Source organism: Natator depressus, chromosome 24 (assembly GCF_965152275.1).
Source record: "Natator depressus isolate rNatDep1 chromosome 24, rNatDep2.hap1, whole genome shotgun sequence".
NCBI classification, from domain to species: Eukaryota; Metazoa; Chordata; order Testudines; family Cheloniidae; genus Natator; species Natator depressus.
Window position 1 is genome coordinate 6,130,628 of NC_134257.1, and position 22,980 is coordinate 6,153,607.

A 22,980-nucleotide genomic window follows, 5' to 3' on the forward strand; every position below is an offset into this window, starting at 1 on the left:
TGGCAGGAGTCGCTCCATCTGCTGGAAAGCTAATTCCCAGGATGACCAGCAGGAGGTGCCACACCAGTCAGGCTTCGCTTCACTACACAGAGGCAATGAGCTTGCAGCCCAAGGAGGTCCGGCTATAGGCCACCGCACGCAGGAATGCCTCTGCTAGGCAGGCGAAAGGGAGCGGGGATCCAGGCGGAGACAGAAGCCCTGGATTTTCCACTTCTTAGCATTCCCTTTCCTCTCTGCCTCTTGCTCCAGATGAGTGGGTTGAGCCGAGGATGAACAGCTGTGTGGGAGGGAAGCGGGACGAAGACGCTGGCCCAGCAATCGGGACACCCTGGTGGGGAGCGAAAGCAGCGTGGCAGGTGGGTTGCACGTTAGGGAGTAGCATCGCAGGCGTGGACGAGGCAAGAGAGGCGCTATTCCATCTACATCTCGCGTGGCAGGCCTCCTGCCAGGAGCGGAGACTTTCCCATGAAGGCTGGATCATTCTAGGACGGGGTTATTTTGGGGGGGGGGTTGTGTTTGTTTCCCAGAGCTGTGCTGTGCAGAGTTGCCCACGGTTGCTGCAGCATGTTGCAAAGGAGACGCGCACGCTGAGTTCTCCCCCTCACGCAGACGTTGGAGACCTAGTGCACAGGGATCCCACGTCTAGCCATGCCAGCTGTGCTAACGGCTTGGGGAACCAGTGTGCTTCAGGACCTAAGTAGGACACATGCTGGGGTCAGCCAGGATTTGCCTCTTATCCCCATGTATATAGCTATGTACGGTAGGCCCAGGGCAATTTAAACCTTCCTCTGAAACACTGGATATTGGCCGCTGCTGGAGCAGGGACCCTGGCCTGGATGCACCAGTGATGGGGGTCTGGCGTGGCAGGTGGAGGGATGCTTGACTAGAGGGAGCAGTGCTCTGATTTGGTGCAGCATGAGAGAGGATACGGGAATCAATGGACCAGTTATCTAAGCCAGCATAGGGAGGAGATCATAGAATCCTAGAATACCAGGGTTGGAAGGGACCTCAGGAGGTCATCTAGTCCAACCCCCTGCTCAAAGCAGGACCAATCCCCAATTTTTGCCCCAGATCCCTAAATGGCCCCCTCAAGGATTGAGCTCACAACCGTGGGTTTAGCAGGCCACTGCTCAAACCACTGAGCTACCCCTCCCCGCAGTGGGGTCTAAGGATTGGATGGGTTTGATCTGGTGCAGCGGGAGGAGGGATACAGGAAGAGATGGACCGGTTATCGTATCTGGCATAGGGAAGAAGCAGGAGGATACTGATGGACCAGTGGCCTTTCCCCAAGACCTTCTGTTCCAATGCAAGGCCACTAGGTGACAGAATAACCCCCACCCCAAGAACCCCAAGAAGATGCAGGTGCGAGTGCGAGCCAGGCTGAGCTATGTTGGGCTTTTATTCACTGCTATGTGAAGACCAAGAGATTCCGCTGACACCCCCGGCTGGGAGGATGGAATTATTTCCTCCCAACCGAGTTCTTCTCCGTTCCCGCCTCTCCTCCTCGCCCGCCACCCCCGAGTGGAGACAGGAGCACCCTGGCCAGCAGAAAGGCAGAGCTCGGCAGAGAGGGGTGTGGACCGGGGGTGGAGGGAGGAGATCAGACGCTGCCCAAGGCAGAGACAGCAGGTGGCCTCGCCAATACAAGTCTCGCCACCTTTGGGGTGGAATGGTGACCACACTCACAAACATGACTCACTTCGGCTCAGAGGGGTTCCACCCCCCCCATCCCCTCATTCGCTAAATTGGGGAGGGTCTTGTGATCTAGAGCAGAGCTGGTAGGTGTTCACACATTAGCTACTCAGTCCTATGGATGGGTCAGGGTCATTAGCCCTATGGTGCAGGTGGGGAAACTGAGGCACTGAGCAGGGCCGCAGCTCTCCAAAGGCTATGCAGTGAGTCAGTGGCAGAGCCAGGCGTCTTGACACCCAGTTCCCTGCTCTAGCCATTAGACAGCGCTCCCCTTGCGGCATTCGGATAATAACTTGGGCATCCTGATGCTGAGTTCCTCTGCTCTAACCATTAGACAGCATTCCCTTGTGGGATGGGGAGGTGGACCCAGGAATCCTGCCTAGCTCAGAGACGGGTCTGAGGTGCGAGGGAGCGGCAGAACATATGAATATGCACGGCGGAGCGTGTGAGTCCTCTGCCTGCCTTTGGCAATATTGTCCAGCGATCAGCTGATCAGAAGGCTGGACCATGCCCTAACCTAACACATGGCCCATCTCCGCTGCAGGGGCCTGTGCAAATACACCCAGCTCCATTTCTAACAGGGAGCACTCGCTCTACGCTTCGCCTATGGGCTTTCAGCCCACCGGGCCCCTGAAGCTCCTACACGAGCTCTATGCAGAGGAGTCACTTCCCCCAGCCCCAAAAGGGGACGCTGCACACGGGGAAAGCCTGACGCTGCAGGCCTGATTCCTGGTATTCATCAACGAGCCCCGGTCACTTTTGTCCTGCCCACCTTTTTGAGCTGCGTTGATCGCATGCTTCCTCTTTGCGTCCTGCCCTAAATGGCTGCGCAGTGGTGCTGCCGCGCTCCTCCCCAGAACTGGCAGCATTTCAGCCCTGGGCGGGATGGGGGAAGGGGATTCCTGTCTAGATCGCAAATAGTGTTGAGCTCTGGGGCACTGCATTATTTCCGATTGTCCCTTGCGCGGTGGGTCAGGAGCTCTGGTGGCGACTGCATAGCGTCTGCTGAGATAATAACCCCACATATCCTAGGGAGAGGGGTATTTTCAAAGGGCCTCCGTGCTGAGTTAGGGACCTAATTCCCCTTGAAAGCCAATGGGAATTAGGTGCCTTGTCAGGAACTTCTGGAAATCTCACCCTTAGTGGAAAGGATTTAAAGCTGCACTGAAATGTCTGTTTGGATCCAAGCTTCCCCCTGAGTCGGCGGCTGCCTGGATCCGTTTTTTTAGCTCCCCTCTGAAGAGGATGGAGACCGTGTGCCCGGATGCCTGCCTGGGGCTGGAATGGTCCCTGGAAGCAGCAGCTGGTGCCTGGACTCTCGCCCTGGTTGGTTTCTCTGGGCGTCACCAGCGCTTGGATGGAATGAGTGAGCTGCCTCGCCACCCCCAGCGGTGCTCTGAGGCCTGGCCTGCCCGACAGAATTCTCGGGCTAGCTCTGTACTTATAGGCCCCCATCACCACTGTGTCGGGGCAGCTGCAGAAACCAGCTTGCGTTAAGCAGGTTCTGATCCGCAACAGCACCCACGTTGCAGCTTCTCTCCCCTACCTGTGGCACAATGGGATTTCACTCTGGTCTCATGCCTCCCGCTCTAAGCACTGGAGCTGGGATGAGAACCCAGGCGTCCTGCCTCCTCTTCGTCGGCTCTAACCGTGAGCCTACATTTCCTCCTAGGACTGGGAATGGACCGCCCTGATTCCCAGCCTCCAGACATAGGGGAACAGAGCCCCTAGAGGACATGAAGGCAGAGGGCGACTCCTAGAATGGAGTTGGGTCAGTGCTCCCACAGAGACAGCTGGGAATCAGGAGGACTGGTGGGCACGGTTACACACATCTGTCTGTGGACTGCAAGGCCCTGGATGCCCCAAAGACAACCAGGGGAGGGTCACGACCTACCTGCCCTTCCCACATTGCTAAATGCAGAACCTGGCTACATAGATCTATGACCACCATCACCCTGGCATCTGGGCAGCCCCAGAACCAAGCCTGGGCTCCCCCTAGGGAAGGATATGTGTGGGGAGGGTCCTGCTATGGAGACGATTGAGAACCTCTGAGCTACAGCCTGGATTGTCAGGGAGGTTGCAGCTCAGAGACACATGCAGGGACTGGGTTACGTGAAGGAGGGAAACTGATCGCGTCACAATATGCATAGGGTGTAGAGACCTCCTGCTTGGCCACAGTGGATGAGATACCACCCAATGCTCAGGAATATTCCGCACTGGCTAATTGATAAAGGGGTAGAAGTTGTTTCAGTCAAATGTTCCCTTGTCCATCGGCTTTTGATTGAGCAAAACCCAAAGGGACTGGCTGCCTGGTTTCATCCAGAACTCTGCAGTTGGGGGAGCGAGCTGAGAAACTGACCCTCGTCTACTTCGTTATCTGCAACTGATTTAAAGCAAAACATTCCCTGTGGCTGCCTTTAATACACCCAAGGTGGGGATGGAAGGGTAATACACCCACCCGCCCACGCACGCAATATGCCCACGGTGGGGATGGAGGGGTAAAACACGCGCACGTAATATGCCCACAGTGGGGATGGAGGGGTCTCACACACACACACACACACATAGAGAAATCAGTTCCTTTTGTGCACGTTTTTTGTCCATGTAGCCCAGTGATGCTCAGACTGAGGCTTGGGAACCGCAAGTGGCTCTTTAATGTGTCTCTTGCAGCGCATGATAGTAAAACACTGGGTGATTTAATTATTAACCCATCATGGTGACCTTACATTGTCATTAACCAACTGTAGTCGATAAAATAAGAATACTTGGTCAGTCATTTTGCGGTGCGAATAAAATATATACAGTAAATGGATCAATGAATTCACACTCCTGTGGCTCTGTTGGGTGCTGCTGGTCGCTAATTTGGCTCCTGAACCCTGGAGGTCTGAGTATCACTGAGCTAGAACTTACGACAACCCCCTGGCGAGGAAACCACCGCCCAGCAGTTGGTGCATTTGGCCAGCAGGGGGCAGCGCTCTGCTTGTGCGGCCATAGGCACAGGGAGCCGGGTGTGGCACTGGCTGGGAGACCCTAGGGACTTCCAGAGCTAAAAGCAGGAGCAGCCTGGGCTAAAGATGACCCCTGGGGGTCTATAGCTGATGGGGATTTCCCATCCTCAGGGAAAACTTGCAGTTTCAAACTTTTCTTGTCCCAAATTGGAACCAAATCCCCAAATCTCAACAATTATTTGCAAACCCAGTTCTCCCTCCCCTTTTCCCCCCCCCGAAATCTTCTTGGTGGATATTTTGTTTTGGTAAATTTGAAACATTTCTTTTCAATGTTGACCTTTTAAATGTTAAAACTAGACAATAAGCTTAGTGGCCAAAGAAAACGTCCTTTTGAGCTGAAAGCCAGAAGCGTTCCGTTCTGAGGCTGGTGAAAAGGGGGCACTTTGACATTTTCAAAACGTTTTCATCTCCATTTTTTCTAAATGGAAAAATTCGGTGGACTTGACACCTTCCTGTGGGACGTTTCGGTTCTGACGAATCAACGCTCTCCGACGGCAAATCGTTTTGTGGAATAAGTCCCACCCAAGCTAGAACTTAGTTGGGGCAGTAGCAGACAGGTCCTCTGTGGATCAGACACAGATGGGGACCTGTAATGGAGGCTCACCAGTGGCTTCTAGCCACACATCTACTGGAGACAGACATGCTCAAAGCAGTTTTGATGGCCTCTGAAATCTCAATGTGACTTTGTTTCCAAATTTCACAGTTGAGCTCCATCCTTCTAACCTGCCGACTGAAAACCCCAGATCCAACCCCTGTATCTGGTGTCCCAGATACAGACTTGAAACCATGCTCACATGCTGTATGTTCTCTGACATACACAGGCAGAGAGGGCATTCGCCCTAGTCGAGAAAGGACCCATGTATCTGCAGCAAACTAGCCCCCAAATCCTGCAGCAAAAGGCCCTAAATCCTGCAGGAAACTGGAAATACACTGAAATAATAAGGTTTCTGTTAAACTAAACATGGCACAGGCTAACGCAATCAGCACAGGATAAAGTGTGCTAGCTAATCCTCTGGCCAATTTAATCAAATGCTGCCCCTATAATTTTAAGCCCAAATTCTCAGCTGACGTCAGTCAAGAGAGGCACCGATTTACACTAGCCAAGAATATGGCCCCTCATTTTCAGTGTGCTGCAGAATTTTGTAACAAAAAAGGCATAAGTGTTTAGCAGGAGCAATCGGGAGAGGGGGTGGCATGGGGTGGAGCATGTTAGCAGTTGAACTGGGGGCAGTTGGGGGCTTTTGGTATCTGAGGATTTAATTGGGAGTTGTGAGATACGCACATTACAATGCAACATTTCTGCTCAAATCAGCAGTGGAATAGTTAACAATGCTGTTGTCAGTTTAGTAGTCAGTAGGTTTCAGAGTCAACACCCAGTTGGCATCAACGGGTTCACATCTCATAGAATGATCACTGTAGGCTGTCTAAAGACTAGGTCAGGCCAATTGGCATCAGATACATGCCAATCGGGGAAGGTTGGCTTAGCTGCCACAAGGGCTACAAGCGTATTTCTGCAAACAGAAAAGGGAGCACAGCACGGGGGCGAGTTCTGCAGAGTAGCAGATACACGGGACCCTGATTACAGTCTCCTTGTGCTTATAGGGAGACCTGTGCAAATGTTAACTCCCTTAGTTAACTCAGACTTTGCAGCATCACTCAGGGAAGTGCGGGGAAACCTGAGCACTCTGCAGCATCATAGCTTCGTAACTAGGGGCCAGATCTTCCCACTGGGAGTCAGGCACCTAAATACCTTTGAGGACTTGGGCCTAAAGCCTTGTCTGCAACGGGGTTTGTTTGCACCACTGCAGTTAACGCTAGTGCAAACCTCTTGTGCTGACAATCCAGGCTGTACCGCACGGCCAAAGAAGCACAGCGCCCCCTGGTGGAAAAGCAGGGTAACCCATGCCAGTGCACTGGGTCTGCACTATGGGGTTGGCATTGGGTGTCTATTTGCCTATTTACACTGACTCAGTCCCCTCCCTCCCCCTGAAATGGTTTCCCTTCTCCATCGGTGACGCTCTGCTCAATCCCTCACTCTGTGCCTAAAGGGTTTATTCCAGCCCTCCCACCAGTGTTTGGGGGTAACTTCTTGTGTGTCCCCAGTCATATTGCTTTGTCTAGGGGGGCGGCTCTGCCAGAGACTGAATGCTAAATAAATAACAAATAGGATGTAGCATTTCTAGAGCTCCTCTGAGCCAGGGATCTCAAAGTGCTTTACAGACACAGGTCAGTATCATTCCCTCCATTTGACAGGTGGGGGAAACTGAGGCACGGAGCGGGAGCGTCACTAGGCCAGAGTCACCCAGTGAGTCAGTGGCAGAGACAGGTAGAGAACCCGAGCGTCGTTAGCACCCAGTCCTCTGACCACTAGACAACACTCCCCCTCCCGGAGCTGGGAAACAGTGCCCCGTGCCTAAAGTGCTTCCGTTTTTGAGTGCTCCAGCCTGAGATGCCTCAAAGGGGCCTGGTTTCCAGTAGGCGTGCGCTCAGCACAGTTGGGCATCCCAAATCTCTAGCCTTTTTGCAAATGCAGCCCTAGGTCTCCCTTTGCTGCGCGCGCCAAACAATGCTGCCCCCTCAGAGGTGGGGAGAGAACCCAGGAGTCCCGACGGCGTTCACGCTAATAAATAGGATATTGCAGGGAGCAGCAGGTGGGGTGCAAGGCCACCGGGGGTGGGGGGTGTCTGTCTCTAGGATCACTGCCGCTTCCTTCCAGGTCGGAGAGCCGTGCAAACTGAGCGAGGCTGCCTTTGGCTTTGAACCTGGATCAGGCACAAACTGCTGCTGGAAACTGGAAGAGGCTCCGGCTGGCCACGTTCCTGATCTTGAACCCAAATCGACCCTTTCATTCCCTTTTTCTTTCCGCTCCTCTGCATCTCCAGGCCGTGCCCGGCAGGACCCGGAGGGACGGGACCCACGTGCCTCCCCTCTGGATTCCTGACTGGCGTGTGGGAGCAGCCATTAGAAGCTATCATCGTCCCACTCCCAATGTAGGCCAGGTTTCCCAGCAGGCTCCGGGCGCTCTGTGGCCACAGGGCACAGTCATGGGCAGTGATGCTTGGGGGCATTCCTCTGCCCGGCTGTGGCCTCAGGGCCTCCACCGAAGGGGCACAGCGCCATCCCGAAGTTGGTCGCACGGGGATCCTGGCCCAACTGGGCCACGGCCCAGCACTGGGGTGCTCCTGTTCCGGTCACATTCCCTGCACCCTGGGCGTGGCCCGTGGCTAGGATAGATACACGAGTGCACAGCAGGGTGGGGGATACACAGCAACCCAGACACAATGGGCTCGCCACCCAGGATGGGGTTGGAGAGATGGGATGGGTGGGGGGGTGTCTCCAGCTCCTCCCCACTGCAGGAGCAGCAAATGGGATGGGGGATAGAATAAATCTAGGCCTCTTCTCCTCCTTTCCCTTGTTGGGGCTTCTGTCCCTTTAACTGGCCGAGTTGCCCTGGGCCAGCATGTTCTGGAAATTGACCAGCTGCTTGATCTGTTCCGTTTGCATAGAGTGCCGTCTGAACAGCTTCTTCTTTGCCTTGGGGGAGCTGGGGGCCATGGGGATGAGCCCCCTGTGCACGGGCGAGGGGGGCCGGCCGTTGGCCCGGATGTCAGGGATGGGAGGGTGGGGGTTGATGTTGAGCCGGGGCAGGAAGCCAGGCCGGGTGTGGGCAATGTGATCCAGGAGGAGGGTCCCCGATCCCCTCCTCTCCAGCAGCCCCGGGGAGCGGCGCCGTCCCGTCATGGGGGACACAGCGCTGGGGATGCTCTCTAGGGACTCCCGGGAAGAGCTGGCCGGCAGGGTCAGCGGGGAGGCGTTGTATTTCCTCCTCTCCAGGGAGAGGCGGCCTGAATCCGGGGAGCCGGGGATGGAGTCCGGGCAGAGGTGCGCGTCTGACTCGCAGTGCTCCATGCGGGCCAGCTTAGGGTGCGCCATGCCCCGCAGGCTGGGCGCTGGGGCCCCCCCACTCTCCTGGGCCTCGGGGGCCGTGTTGCGCCGCGACAGAGGCTGGTGGAGGTGGCTGAAATGAACCTTCTCGGCCCAGGGTGCCTCCAGGCCCGGGGCCTCTTCCCCAGAGCCCTGGGGGGCCACCGTCTTGAAACCGGGGGCCTCCTGGCCCTCGATGCTGTGCCTCCGTGACAGCACGGGCCTCTTGGTGATGCTCAAGCCGTTCATCTCGGCCGTGATCCTCTCCTCTGGCGTCCGGGCCTTCTCCAGATGGGAGGCGGCCAAGACGGAAGGCGCCACCAGCCCCCACGGCTCCGAGTTGAGTCTCTTGAGTTGCCTCGCCCGGCCCTTGGGTGGTGGGGCCGCCGGTGGCTGCTCCGCGGAGGCCTCGGCCTCCAGCCCCTTGGGAGGAGGCGGCGGGGGGCAGGTCAGCCGGGTGGCCATGGTGAAGTTGAAGACGTCCCTCGCCTCCTCCTTCTCGCTGGCCCCGGGTGACTGGGTGGTCTTGACTTCGATGTCGGAGGGCGACATACACAGGGCCGGTGACTTCTCCTCCAGACCCGGGGACGGGGGCGAGTTCAAGTACTGTTTGGTCTTCTTGGTGCCCAAGGGGGACGTGTCGGTGGTGATGATGATCACCTCCTTGCCCTTGGCCTTGCAGGCGTCCAGCAGCACCTGCAAGGTCTCCCGGTCGTCCCGGTTGATGGCATACACCAGGGCCGATGCCCCCGCGTAGTCCCGGGCGCTGGGGTCGGCCCCGTGCTCCAGCAAGACCGAAGCCACCGAGGGCCCGGCCCGCTCGGCGCAGGCGTGCATCAGGGCCGTCTTGCCTGTCTTGTCCGGGATGTTGGGGTCGGCGCCGTTCTCCAGCAGGTAGCGCACCATGCGGGGCTTGTTGTGCGGGTCGTCATAGCGGGCCAGGCAGGCGGCGATCAGCGGGGTCTCGCCCTGGGCGTTGCCCTCGTTGATATAGGCCCCGCCTTCCAGCAAGAGGCGGGTGAGGCGAAACTTGCCCTGCCACACAGCCTTCAGCAGGGCATTCCCCTCCGCGTGCGGCATGGCGGCTGGGTCGTTCATCGCCAGGCGGGGCCCGGGGCCGGGCGGTCTCGTGGGGGCAAGCCGGGGTTGTGGGAAGCGGGATGGGGCATTGCACAGGCAGAGCACCTCCCTGGACAGAGAAAGAGAGAGAGAGAGGGAGAGCACATCATGAAATCTTACACTGCTACGGCATCGTTCATCCCCAAGCAACCCCTTCACCACTGAGATGCCACCTCTGGGCTGCAGTGCAGCAGCTGGTTAATCGCCGCAGAGCTGGGCTTCACAGTGACCATGCAGCTGGTGCTGAAATGTAGCCTGCTCTGGGGTGGAACGTGGCAGCTGTTTAACAGCCACACAGCAATGCTGCAGAGAGATCACACTACCATTACTGACATAGCCCACAGCCACGCTGCAAAAGGATCACTCACCCAGCACTGAAATGCAGCCACCTCTGGAGTGGAAGAAGGCAGTTGTTTAACAGCTGCGTAGCGATGCTGCACAGGGAACACGCACCCAATACTGAAATGCAGCAAGTTCTGGGGTGCAGCATGGCAGCTGCTTAAAAGCCACAGCAACGCTTCACAGGGATTACTCACCCAGCACTGGAATGCAGCCACCTCTGAGTTGGAGGACAACCATAGCAGTGTTACACAGGGATCACTCACCCAGCACTGAAGCGCAGCCAATTCTGGGGCAGGGGAGCTGTTTAATGGTGTACCGCAAGGCTGCACACCACTTTAGGACAGGAAGTGAGGGCTCCAACAGGCGAAGCTAGGCAGACAGAATCTCCTTACTTGTACTGAAATTGGGCCTGGCTAAGAAGTGCCCTGGGATTTTTAAGGCCTCTGTGGGACATGGCCTCAGTTTCACACCCACGTGTCTGGCTGGCAGGACCCCTCCTTCCACATCACCTCTGCGCCCATATTCAGACTTCCCAGAGAACAAAGGCAAAACCAGTTGGGAATTCAGCAGCTCCTGCTGCAGAAAAACCCACCTTCGTCCCACTCTGTTGTCAACGATGGAGCAATCCAGACAAGATTAATCTCTAACTCTTCTCACTGGTGGGTCTCAAAGGAGGGGAGGCTTATTACCCCCATTTTACAGATGGGGAAACTGAGGCACAGGGCGTTGCCCAAGGTCACCCAGCGGCAGAGCTGGGGATAGAATCCAGGTTTGCCTGAGTCTCACTCACCCTGCATTCATGGCACATGGGACAGCTCCAGGGCATTATCCCACTCATCTCTGGTATAGCTTAATGCACTGTCCATGAAGCCAAACCAGGACCTAAGCAGGTGGTGGTGCTAGGTAATTTCTTCACACCATGCACAGCCAACCTGTGGAACTCATTGCCAGGGGATCGTGTGAAGGCCAAAACTAGAATGGGCTTCAAAATGCATTAGACACGTTCATGGAGGGAAAGGTCCATCGGTGGCTATTTGCCAAGGCAGACAAGGAGGTAACCCCATGGTTTGGGGGTCCCTAGCCTCTGACTGCCAGGAGCTCGGTGTGGACGACAGGGGACGGATCACTTGATGATTGCCTCTTCTGGGCATTTCCTCCGAAGCACCTGGCAGCGGAAGACAGGATGCCGAGCTAGGTGGACCATTGGTCTGACCCAGGATACCTGTTCTTATGCAGCACGGCCCTCCTCCCTTTCGCTTCACCGCAGCCCAGGGTAGGTTCTTGCCTACCATGAGGGATGCTCCCCACCAGCCGTTAGCAGGTCTCCAGAGAGTTAAACTCTCAACTCACATGCACGTGCCGTCACCGAGCGCTGGCAGATCCCCCTGGCTTCCCATCCCAGCCTGCCTGCCTGACTCAAAATCCTACCAGCTGGCGCCCGCGTGGAAAAGGGTAATTAATTCAATGTTGGAAAAAAACAAGTGAACTAATCAAAAGAAGTTTGGCTGGTGAGCGCGTTCCCCTTCCCCCCCCCCCCACCAGCCGCCCCCAGCCCCTTCTGCCCTGGCAGATGGTGAGCTGGTTGGCTGGAGGGGCATTGGAGAAGGGCTGCCGATCCTGCCTAATTCACCAGAAATATCTCGCTTGGGGGTATAGGTGACACCGTGTCTATTGGTGCCAGCTTGCGGAGTCTGATGCAAACAGGGCCAGCTTGCCCGAAGAGCTGCAGGCTGGATTCCCGAGGGCTCAGGACCCCCACCCCTCCGGCCCCAATCAGGGCAAGCGGCCAGTGTAGGCACCTGAATAAAATCCAGATTTCCCCAAAGGCCCCTATGTGGGTCCCGCTGGGACACAGATGGGCAGCAGCTTTTCAGAAGGGCCCAGCTTCTGGTGTGCACAGCTCTTTGGAAAAACCCGGCCACGTGTTCTGCCGGATTGATTCACGCTGCCTCCCACCTGGGCCCACGTTGGGAGGCAAAGGAGAGGCAAGAGGGGTGAAGCAGGGAATGGGGCGGGGAGGAGAGCATGGAAGAGTGCCGGAGAGGAAGAATGAGATAGATGGAAAGAATAAGTGGTGACGGAAGGTAAAGAAAGGGGGAAGGAACAAAAAGGCCAGGAGGAGGTGAAGAGGGAAGGAGTGATGGAGGAAAGGCAGGGGAGGAAGAGAGAAAAAGGGGCCTGGAAGATGGAAGGTGAATAGAGGGGATGCAGAGGAGAGCCGATGAGCAAAATAGAAGAGAATAAAAGAGGTGGGGAAAGAGAAGAGGAAGACAAGGAAAGCTAATTAGCAGGGCTAACGAGCAAGCAGCATCCTACAAATCATCAGAGGCTGGCGCCATCCACTGACCCGGTGCCCTGGGAACCAGGGCCTGATTGAATCACGGATGTTGAGCGCTGCGGATTAATGGCACCAAATGGGCCTGCTCAGAGCTCTTCCAGTAAGAGGCAGCAGGCTGCCTGTGGTTATAGTCCATGGCACTGGGTGGCAAGCTAAGCAGCGCTGGCTGGGCTTATGACTTAGATGAGAGACCTCTGCCCCCGGTGGTGTTGGTGACTCAATGGGGGGTGTCCTTCTCAGAAGGCCTCACCACATGTGGTCATTAGCAGGCCTCTTCTTGCTAAAGCTGGTGGCCTGATCGCAGCACGACCGGGGTAGTCACTGGCCACAATGATCTTTGCTTCCTATCCTAAAGCGCTCGGGAGTATTCTGTCCTGGAAGGAGTGTTGTCCAATGGTTAGAGCAGGAGACTGCGAGCCAGGACTCCTGGGTTCTGTGCACAGCGCTGGGAGAGAGGGGTTAGAGTAGCTACACTGGGAGCTTGGAAATCTGATCCAATGTGACAGAGCTGGGCACTGAATCCCTGTCTCCTGGGGGGTGAGAGGGGGTGAGAAGGCGCAGTGTGACCAAGCATAGGGCTGTGTGTAACGAATGAGCAAGGGAAAGAAGATGTGAACGTGTAACGTGGTGAGCGTTTGTGAATGTGTGAGAGGTGGAAGACGTTTCTGTAGGTACAGAAGCAAAAGATTTACTCTCAATATTTGTCTCCTGAGCCCACTTTTGGGCCGGGTCACATCCTGGGAGATGAACTGTCATTCTCATGTAGCCTTCTCAACCCTCCCCCAAAAGCGCAGCCCCACCCCGAAATAGCTCACCTCTCTCTGCAAGGATTGGACGGGTCATTAATTCTGCCCAGGATAATTAGTTTGTGCGGCTGGCTGGACCGGGAGAGAAGTTGGAGGAGGCCAGTTCAGGCTGGCAGCCCCAGCTGATGGAGGGGAAAAGGGGGAAGATTGAAAATAGATGGACTGGCGTTTTCTGTGGGATTTGGATGGTCAATTCCCAGTGAAACTAATAGGAACCGGGCATCCAAATACTCTCAGCAACTTGAAACATCTCAGCCTTCTTCTCTAATCTTCATCTCTATCTATCTACCTAATCTTCGTCTGCATCTCTCTCTCTCACTGCATCTCCAGATCTAGCTGTCGCATGAAACATTTCCTATAGTCCTTCAAATTAAGCATATTAGAAAGGCTTGCACGTCCCTCTGAGCCAGTGGAGCGTTCATTTTGAGAAAACACTGGATTAACTCGCAATGACTAGCTCTGTTAAAGTGTCATTTCAAAACCCATCCATGTGCTGCAATACAAAGCCGGGGGAGGGCCCTGGAATCATTTGTCATTTGTCAGACAACGACTGAGCTGCCAGCTAACCCACACTGAGTGACCTGCTTTATCTGTTTTGTTATTAGCACCCACTAATTTCCTCATTACTTCTAGATTTAACTCAGCTTTAGTCCCCAGAGCTTTCATTGGTGTGGAGAGAGGGAGGAAGGAATCTAGTGTGGTTTGAGCATGGGCCCGGGCATCAGTGTTCCTGGGCTTTATTACCAGCTTTCACAGGCAGTGCACACTAGTGGTTAAAGTGGGCAGAGGCGGTCTGATGATCAGAACTCCCTGAGGGTTTTTTGTTGTTGCTGTTTTGTTTTTTGTTTTTTTACTATCTGTAGCAGGGCATGTTGTATAGCAGTTGGGCTGGGAATCAGGACTCCTGGGTTCGATTGCCAGTTGTAGGAGAGAGTGCAGTCTAGTGGTTAAAGCAGGGGACTGGGAACTCCTGGGTTCTCTTCTTGGCTCTACCAAATCATGTCCTTGCTCTGTGCCTCGGTTTCCCCAGCTATAGACTGGGGCTCACAGCTACTCACCCACCTTTTTGAAAACACTTTTGAGATCTCTAGCGGGAGGCGAGGGATTTTCAAAGAAATCTAAAGGAGTTAGGTGCCCATTGAAAAGCCCAACTGAAAAGTGCCACATAAGGGCCCGATCCAAACTCCACTGAAGAAAGCAACAGCCTTTCTATTGATCCTAGCATGCTGCGGCTCAGAACTGAAGCGCAATGCACTATGATGAGGGTTTTATTTCTGACGGATTTTATCCTGAGCAGCCGCCCACATTTCAGTGACACCAAAAGGCACGCGGGAGAAAACGAGTCGATCGATAAGAGGCCACAAGCACTGTAATTTCTGCACATCTTCCCTTACAGAGAAGCATCCGGCCCCCAAGATGTCAGAGGAGATACTGACCAGCAAGACGCTTCAAAAATGAGGCATCGTCCTCATGCGTCAGTTTCTCTCCTCTGGACCTCACCGTCACAAGTCTGGAAGCAGGAGAATGCAGCAACTGTGGGATGCTTTTGCTCCTCTTTGGAACAACCCCCGCTCCCCCCACACCCCGTGTTGAGGCCTCCAGAAATAGACCCAGAGCTGTCAGTTTCACCATTTAAAGCTCAAATCTGCCCCTTTTTTCTCTTATTTTTTGTCTTATCGCTACTTTCTGGGGGCTTTTTCGAGGGGCTGGTGCTGGCAGGGCCTCTTGGGTGGTTGGTTGTTATTCTTTAGAAATAAAAGGAAGTGATTGTGTCAGATCCCCAGCTGGTGTAAATCAACATAGCTCTGTTGGAGTCAGTGGGTCAGATTCCCAACTGGTGTCACTGGGCCAGAGCTCTGTGGAAATCAATGGGCCGAAGGCTCAGCTGTTGTCAATTAGCATTGTTCAAGTGACTTTCCCAGAGCTGTGCTGATTTGCACCTGCTCAGGATCTGGCCCCTTGTGTCGCTAGCCTGGGATGTTCCCCCTGCCCCCCACCCTTTGCCAAAGGAAACCCAAACCGACCTTTGGGCCCAATCCTGCACAGCCTACCTGAGCCAACCCTGACGGGAGCTTGGCTCCCGCAAGGCAGGCAAAGTTGGGCTCTTACAGGCTGAACCTGCTACCCTTGATCCCACAAGTAATCCTTACTCACCTGAGTAGCCTCAGTCACTTCTATGGATTCACCCGGATCGCTCACCCGAGTGAGGATTGTGGCAGTGGGAGCCTTGGGCCTTGATCCAAAGGCAGGGCCTTTCGACTGACTTCACTGGGCTTGGGCCCACTTCAGTGTGAGTCTCCCCTTCTCCTCTGGGGTTAATGGAACTGTTCAGGGTTCATGGATTTTTAAGACCACAATGGGCCATTTACCATCACCATAGGATTGAACCCCTTCTGACTTAAACATCCTAAACAATGCCCCTCCCCTCTATCTATGTAGTTTGCCCTCATCAGCATCCCATCCGTGCTCTTCACAATCACAAATGGGTTTTATCCTCTCCTGGGGATTATCGCCGTTTTGTAGGTGGGAAACTAAAGGCCCAGGAGAGATGAAGCAACTTGACCAAGCTCACACAGAGAATCTGTAGCAGAGCCAGGAATTAAACCCAGATCGTCTGGGTCCTACTCAAGTTCCCTTCCTGTGAGACCATCACCCCTTCCACCCCATCTACTGTCTCAGTTTCAAGTCAGTGTTGATACATTGTCTTCCACACTGCTTGGGGAATGAATGAGAAATTACCTCTCTCATTCCTACGGATTCTTTCCTGAGCTCCACCATAGGAAATCTATGAGAGCCCTATATCATATCAGGAAAATCCATCTGTCATGCTGGGGTGTAATAAAGCAGGCAATTTCATCTCGGGAATCCTGTAAACCCTTCATCATTTATTGTCCAGGAATGCAGGCTAAATAAGCTACGGTCTGGTAAGATCTCACTCTGCTTGTCCCCATAGGACCTCTAAGTAGAAAAAGCCATTTTACCTTTGGAATCTTTCAAAGACAAGTCCTGTGCTTTTGGGTGAAAAAACCACAGCCTTTTCCAGATGAAGCAGCCCTTTTTTTCATTTAATAAAACCCAACCCAAATCCCTGCAGAGCAATAAGGCTTTAGGAAACAAAGGTTTAAAGCTCTGACAGCGACGTTGAATATCAAGGCATGCAATGGATGAAAAACAGAGAAAACAAAGAGGGAAAAGCCAGATAGATTCTTTGCCTCATCTTTGCATTTGTGGGTTGCAACTGGAAAAGGAAGAGATTCGGTTTTCGGCAAATTGCTACCGAGGTGAACTGGGAATGCCTGGTGGATTTCGGTGTAGAAATGGTCTGATGGAAATTTAATGGAATCAAAAGTCTTCCAGGGATCCTTTTTTCCATTTCAGAGGTAAAGGGATTTTCTTGGGGGTGATGAGAGAAACCTAAAGAAAATATTCTGGTCTAAATTAGCAAGAGCTTTCACCCACGTCTGCTTACATAACCACATAAGAATGAAGGCAACCTACTGAATGGAGTGAGAGAAATTATCTCTCTCTCTCCCTATCTCTCTCTCTATATATATCTGGAATTTAAAGGAACTTGTGATGCTGAATATTACAGTTCAGGGTGAGTACAGCCAGTGAAATACATTTAAATCAAAGGCTAATTCTATTCCTGTTCTAATTCTATTAAACAGGTGGATTTAAAGCAATATACCAGCTAGTGGCAATAAAAAGTTATTAGATTTTAATATAAACCAGATTTCTGGCTTGGTTTGGATCAGCAGAATAAAACACCGAAGGGACCAGACAGGTAAGAGCAGAAAGACACCTGCGTGGACATATAGCCACAGAGACATTCATGATTAGTCTGATGAAAAAGAAACACATTTAATAAGAATGACTAATTAATCATTCATTAAATAAGTGCAACCAAAGAATCCCAGAGTTCCAGTGCAAGCTGGGTTGTTCTGGAAACCAGCAGCCATTGAGGAATGGGATTTTAGGACAAACGGACAGTGCATGTGACAGACAAGATCTTCATACTGTCCAGGAGGCTTTCTCTCCCATCCCCGTCTGCGTTTTAGCCTAAGCGCAGGACCCATGCCCTGATCCCCGACCAGAAGCAACGGTGGTGCTTGCTCCTTTCAGCACCCGCTAGCTGCTCTATCATTCTTTTATAGCCCGCTCTCCAGAGGTGCTGGAACTAGGGGGGCTGCCGCACCCCCTGGCTTGAAGTGGTTTCCATCATATACAGGGTTTGCAGTTTGGTTCAATGGCTCTCAGCACCCCCACTACACACATTGTTCCAGCCCCCCCTGCTGCTCTCTTCTTTTTTAAAAGCGGGATCGTACCTGGCGTGGTTGGACCCTCTCCCGTCACCTGCTGCCGGCTCTTCTGGGCCACATGCTTCCTCCTCACCCCCGGGAAAGCGGAGCAGAAGCCTGCAGAGTTTTCATGTCTTGAGACCTTTGCTCCCCTTTTGTGCATTGGGTGCGTGCGGGTGTTTAAAGGAAATCGACCCCATTCAGCTTGAGACAGGGGGATAGACAAAGCGAAGCCAAATAATTCAGTCCATCAAAGCCCTTCTCTGCATTTTTTTAGCAGCATTTTCCCCCTCCCCACTCCGGTTGCAGCCCTGCCGATCGGTGACTGAGCGCCGGTGTTTTCCACTTACTGCCATAGCCTGACCGGCTCTTTGCAGAGACACAGCCGGGCTGCTATTTTTAGCTCCATTCCCATAGACCAGAAGTAGCTATTCCATTCAACTACACAGAGCGATCACACTGCACCAATATACATGGGAAAGGGGCCCGCCTCTTCCACTCCCCCCGCCCCCCCGCCAGTGCTTAGGAATTATGCTCAGCCCTGGTCTAATCCCTTGATCTCGCTCAGTAGCAATTTGGTGGCACTCTCCATGTGCACAGTGGGGGGTGATGAGAGCCACCGAACCAACCTGTAAACCCTGCACATGACGGAAACCACTTCGAGCCAGGGGGTGCGGCCGCACCCCTACTTCCAGCACCTATGGCACTGTCTCCTTAGGATGCTGGGGATGAGTCCAGTGCATGCTACTGTACTTTTAATACCACCCCCTGGCCACGGCAGTGCTGGGCGCGATGAACCCTCGATCCTTCGCTGCCCTGCTCCTTCGTGTTCCCACTGACACCCTCGCCAAGTCACCTCATTTTAGGAATATTAGGGACCTGCATGGTAGCACCGCCTCCAGGCCTCAGCGGGGATCAGGGCCCCATTCAGTGGCAGTGTTAGGGCCTCTGCAATGCCCAAGCAGCAAGGGGCCCCCACTCGCGTGGTGATTCAGTTACTTGGCCTTGGTGGCAAAGCAAAAGCCAAGGTGAAGCGCAACCCCTTCCCCCCAGTGTGATGATGCAGGGGTGCAAACCCTGTCTAGTGTGTTGGACAGCAACACCGGTAGCCCCCCCACAACTGAACTTTGCAGGGGGGCTGCTGGAAACCAGGGGTGCTGGAACGATGTGTGTAGTGGGGGTGCTGAGAGCCATTGGACCAAATTGTAAACCCTGTGTATGATGGAAACCACTTCAAGTCAGGAGGTGTTCCCGCACCCCCCCGCACCCTTAATTCCAGCACCTCTGGGATAAACGCCACCACTGGCCCCATTGTGCCGGGTGCTGCACTGACCCAGAGCGAGAGACGGTCTTTGCCCCATAGTGGCTTACAAACCAACTAGACCAGACAGACAATGGGAGAGAGGGGAAACTGAGGCACAGAGCGGGGAAGCGACTTGCTCAACATGACCCAAGCAGGGCAGCGGCAGAACCAAGAAAAGAGCCCTGGTTTCCCGCAGTCTCAGACCATTGCCCTACCCACTAGCCCACACTACCTCTCACGGGACAGGGCTGTAAATGCCTTCGCAAGTTGCAGAGCAAGGGAGGGGTAGATACTCAGGGTCCTCCCAGGGTCTGTCGCCACTGCATTGTAAAACTGGTTCTGTGGCATCTGGGCTTGTGGACTCGGTGTGTTCAAGCTCACGCTCGAGCATCCGTGGTGCATTGTCAACCTGGGCTAACAGTTGCTAGACCCATGACTCACAACTGTGGCGACGGCTCCATACTGCGCTACACAGACCTTCTGACTTGGGTCTGCAGCTTGAGTTGTGTCCACACTGCAAAATGATGGGGCTTGGACCCGAGTCTCAGTGGAACTTGAACTCAGACCCAGCCCTGCCAGGTGGGTCCTAGGCTTCAGCTCCTGAATGATTGCTGACCCATTCCATACAGTTTTGTGTGTAGACAGTATGGGGTGGCGGGAGGTTGGGCTCAAACCTGAGTGTAAGCCCAGGTTTACGGTTCAATGTGGACATACCCCCAGTTTCCCCACCCCCATCCTTGCCTCAAAGATTCATTTTGGATCCCATCAAGGATGGAGGTGGGAAGTATTGGCTAATGGTTAGAGCAGGGGACTGGAAAGCTGGACTTCTGGTTTCCACCTCCAGGTCGCCATGGGCTCCCCTACATGCTCTTGGGCTAGCCCATCCCTTTCTCCATGCCTCAGTTTCCCCATCTGTAAAATGGAGAGACTGGCATGGGCCCGCTTGCACAAAGCACTATGCGGCTGGAACATGCTACATGTCTGCATAGTGAACACAGTCTCGGGGATTTGCATGAGTGATAGCTCACAGCCACGGCCAGATTCTTGCTGCCTACGCCGGGAGATTCAATTGTGCTAAGGGAAGAGACGAAAAGCGGCCAAGGTCGGAGGCCACCAGGTATAATGGCCAGATGTGTGGGTGCGCGTGTATGGCTCTCCGTGGGGGGGCTGCGCCTTTAATAGGCACCTCTTCGGAAGCTTTTGTAATCCCTGGTGCCTGCCCTGCACTGTTGCCATGGTTACCGTGACTAATTGTATTCCTATCGCTCCCTGCCCGGTTCCGAATGCGCTCGGTGTTCGTGGGGAAAAGTCAGTTTCCTTCATAATTCTTCAGCCCCAGAAGACCTTTGACCTCAGCCAAACCCAGGCGGTGGATGGGTTAAAATTGAGTTGTTGGTGTTAGTGCAATAATGCCAACTAAGATCAGGGCACAGTTGAACTAGGCGCTGTACAGACATTCAAGCCGGGAATGCTAGGGGCTGGACAGGCACAGGCTTGGGCGTACACACAGATTTTGGACCGGTATAACTGTGTTGGCTACAGGAGTGATTCTTTACCAATATAGTTAGTACAGCCCCTACTGTGTCCACAATTATACTGTATAAAGGGGCCTTATATTGGTACAGGTTATTCCCCTTCCCAGACAGGAATAAGTGATATTCAGATTTGCAATTACTTGATTTTTATCGGTAAACGTCAATTTCACCGCGAACCCACAAAAAAGTCCTTCCATTGATGACTGAAATTCACAAAGTATGGAAAATGCTGCTTGAATGCTTCTTGGAGTTTGATTGAAGGATAGTTACTTGGCATATTTTGCAGGGGATGTTGGCAATTTGTGTTTTAACGGTCATAAAATTCTAACTTTTTGAATCTCAAGGTCAACTGTCATGAAATAATTATTGTCTGACGCCCGCTGTTGTCTGACCTCCCTGCCCAAAATTTCCTCCAACTGTAAAAATTTAAATCAATACAAATCAACCAAAAATGCTTAGAAACAAACGTTGATATTATCCATCAAAATTATAAGAACGGCCCTACTGGGTCAAACCAAGGGTCCATCTAGCCCGGTATCCTGTCTTCCGACAGTGGCCAATGCCAGGTGCCCCAAAGGGAATGAACAGAACAGGGAATCATCAAGTGATCCATCCCCTGTCGCCCATTCCCAGCTTCTGGCAAACAGAGGCTAGGGACACCATCCCTGCCCATCCTGGCTAATAGCCATTGATGGACCTATCCTCCATGAACTTATCTAGCTCTTTTTTGAACGCTGTTATAGTCTTGGCCTTCACAACATCCTCTGGCAAGGAGTTCCATAGGTTGACTGTACGTTGTGTGAAGAAATACTTCCTTTTATTTGTTTTAAAATAAGAAAAAATGAGTTCTGACCAGCCTAGCTATACTGGTGTAAGCAGATTTATACAGGTATAACTCCACCCACAGTCAGGGAATTGTACCGCTTTAACCGTACTGATACTGTATAGTTAAAGCACGACAACTCTGGTATGGAGAAGGCCTTTGATTATGGGTTTAAAACCAAGTTATTCTTATGGGAGTAGTGCCAGCAGAGATTAGAGCACCATTGTGCTAGCTGCTGTAGACACAGTGCCTGCCCTGCAGAATGTATAGTCACAGGAGAAGTGATTTGCCCAAGGTCACACAGCCAGTCAGTAGCAGAGCTAGGCATCAAACCCAGGTCTTCTGACTTCTGCTGTTGTCTCCAGCAAACAAGCCAATAGGCGGGCATTTGAGAAAGAGGAGGCCCTGACTTTATAGGCTCGCAGCTGGAAAACTCATTTCCCATCCATTTCTTGGCTTCATTCACCCTGCCTTTGCTGTGTGATCTGGCAGGTTTAGTCAGTGTTATTTGGTTCCTGTGGCTTGGTGCAGGATGGGCGGACACCCACATCAGTGACCATAGCCCTAAGCCTGTCTGCAAAGCGGAGTGACACTGTGGAACACATATGGCCAAGTTGGGCCAGCAGGACTTGCGCTAATGGGATGCTACGTATTAGCTGATTGCCCTGGTAAGTTACACAGGGGGGTAAGGAGAGCTGGCTTAGTGGAGAGTGGGATTCAGGAGATCTGAGCTCAAATCCCAGGGCTGCCACAGACCTCCTGTGTCATCAAGTCATCTTGCACCACCTGTAAAAAGGGCATAATCCTTCCCTGCCTCCCAGGGATGTTGTAAAACAGAAGCCTGTTAATGCCTGGGGGATGCTCAGCTGCCATGGCGAAGAGGGACACAGGAATGCCTCATGGACTTTTTCTGCCAGGCTGTACACCTGGAGCTCAGCCCCACGTCATCTAACTGCCAGCGTGGTCCAGAACTCAGCCACAACCCAGACCTGATCACCGGCGGCATAGGTAGCACTGCCTCTTGGCAAGTTTCCATTATAAGACTCTGTTTTCAGTGGCTCCTTATAACTTTGCCAAACTCTAACCATCTGGGCTGGAATTTCCCAGGCCCCAGTTTCTGCCTCCAGCTGATTCTGTGGTGAGAGACGTTACTGGCTAAGTTTCAGAGTAGCAGCCGTGTTAGTCTGTATTCAGAAAAAGAAAAGGAGGACTAGTGGCACCTTAGAGACTAACCAATTTATTTGAGCATAAGCTTTCGTGAGCTACAGCTCATTTCAGCTGCCTGGCTCTTTCAGGGAACAAGATTATTTACAGAATGTCTACACTGCTTTTTTTAGCCCCAGCACATGAACCCCAGGGGCCCGAGTCAGTTGATCCGGGCGCTGAGACTTGCTGCCCCGGGGGTATTTTTTTTGCAGTGTAGATGTCAAGGGCTGACCCCCACCCTTCTCGCTAACAGCGGATGGGCTCCGGAGCAATTTCCACGGGGGCGGATGGCATCGCGCTGGAGCGAGAGCAGCACGGGGGACTGCCAAGTCCGGCCTGGTGCCTACTCGTTATGAGAGCTAAGATCTAGTGTAAGTAGACCCTCGGCCTATGAAAGGCCACGATCAAGGGTCTCGATATGTTTGGTCTTTTGGCCTGAGACGAAAACCTCGTCTGTGTCTCTTGGACCGTGAAGTACAAACATTATCTCCTAAGCTAATATCTGTTATCAGTTTAGTATCTGATTTGTCCTTTATTTGAGGACTGTATATTAAATTGATTTTTGTGAGGACTTCCCAGTATCCGA

The 22,980-nt window shown here is 53.3% G+C and overlaps 1 protein-coding gene across 1 annotated transcript; it reads right to left on the reverse strand.

Moving 5' to 3' along the window:
* Positions 1-1,363: 1,363 nt before the first annotated feature.
* On the reverse strand, positions 1,364-18,018 carry ANKRD34A (ankyrin repeat domain 34A). Its single transcript, XM_074938205.1, has 2 exons — positions 17,555-18,018; positions 1,364-9,813 (listed from the first exon to the last, which is right to left on the reverse strand). Exon 2 carries the CDS (start codon positions 9,720-9,722, stop codon positions 8,133-8,135), a length of 1,590 nt encoding a protein of 529 aa, XP_074794306.1. The 5' UTR covers positions 9,723-9,813; positions 17,555-18,018; the 3' UTR covers positions 1,364-8,132.
* Positions 18,019-22,980: the final 4,962 nt, after the last annotated feature.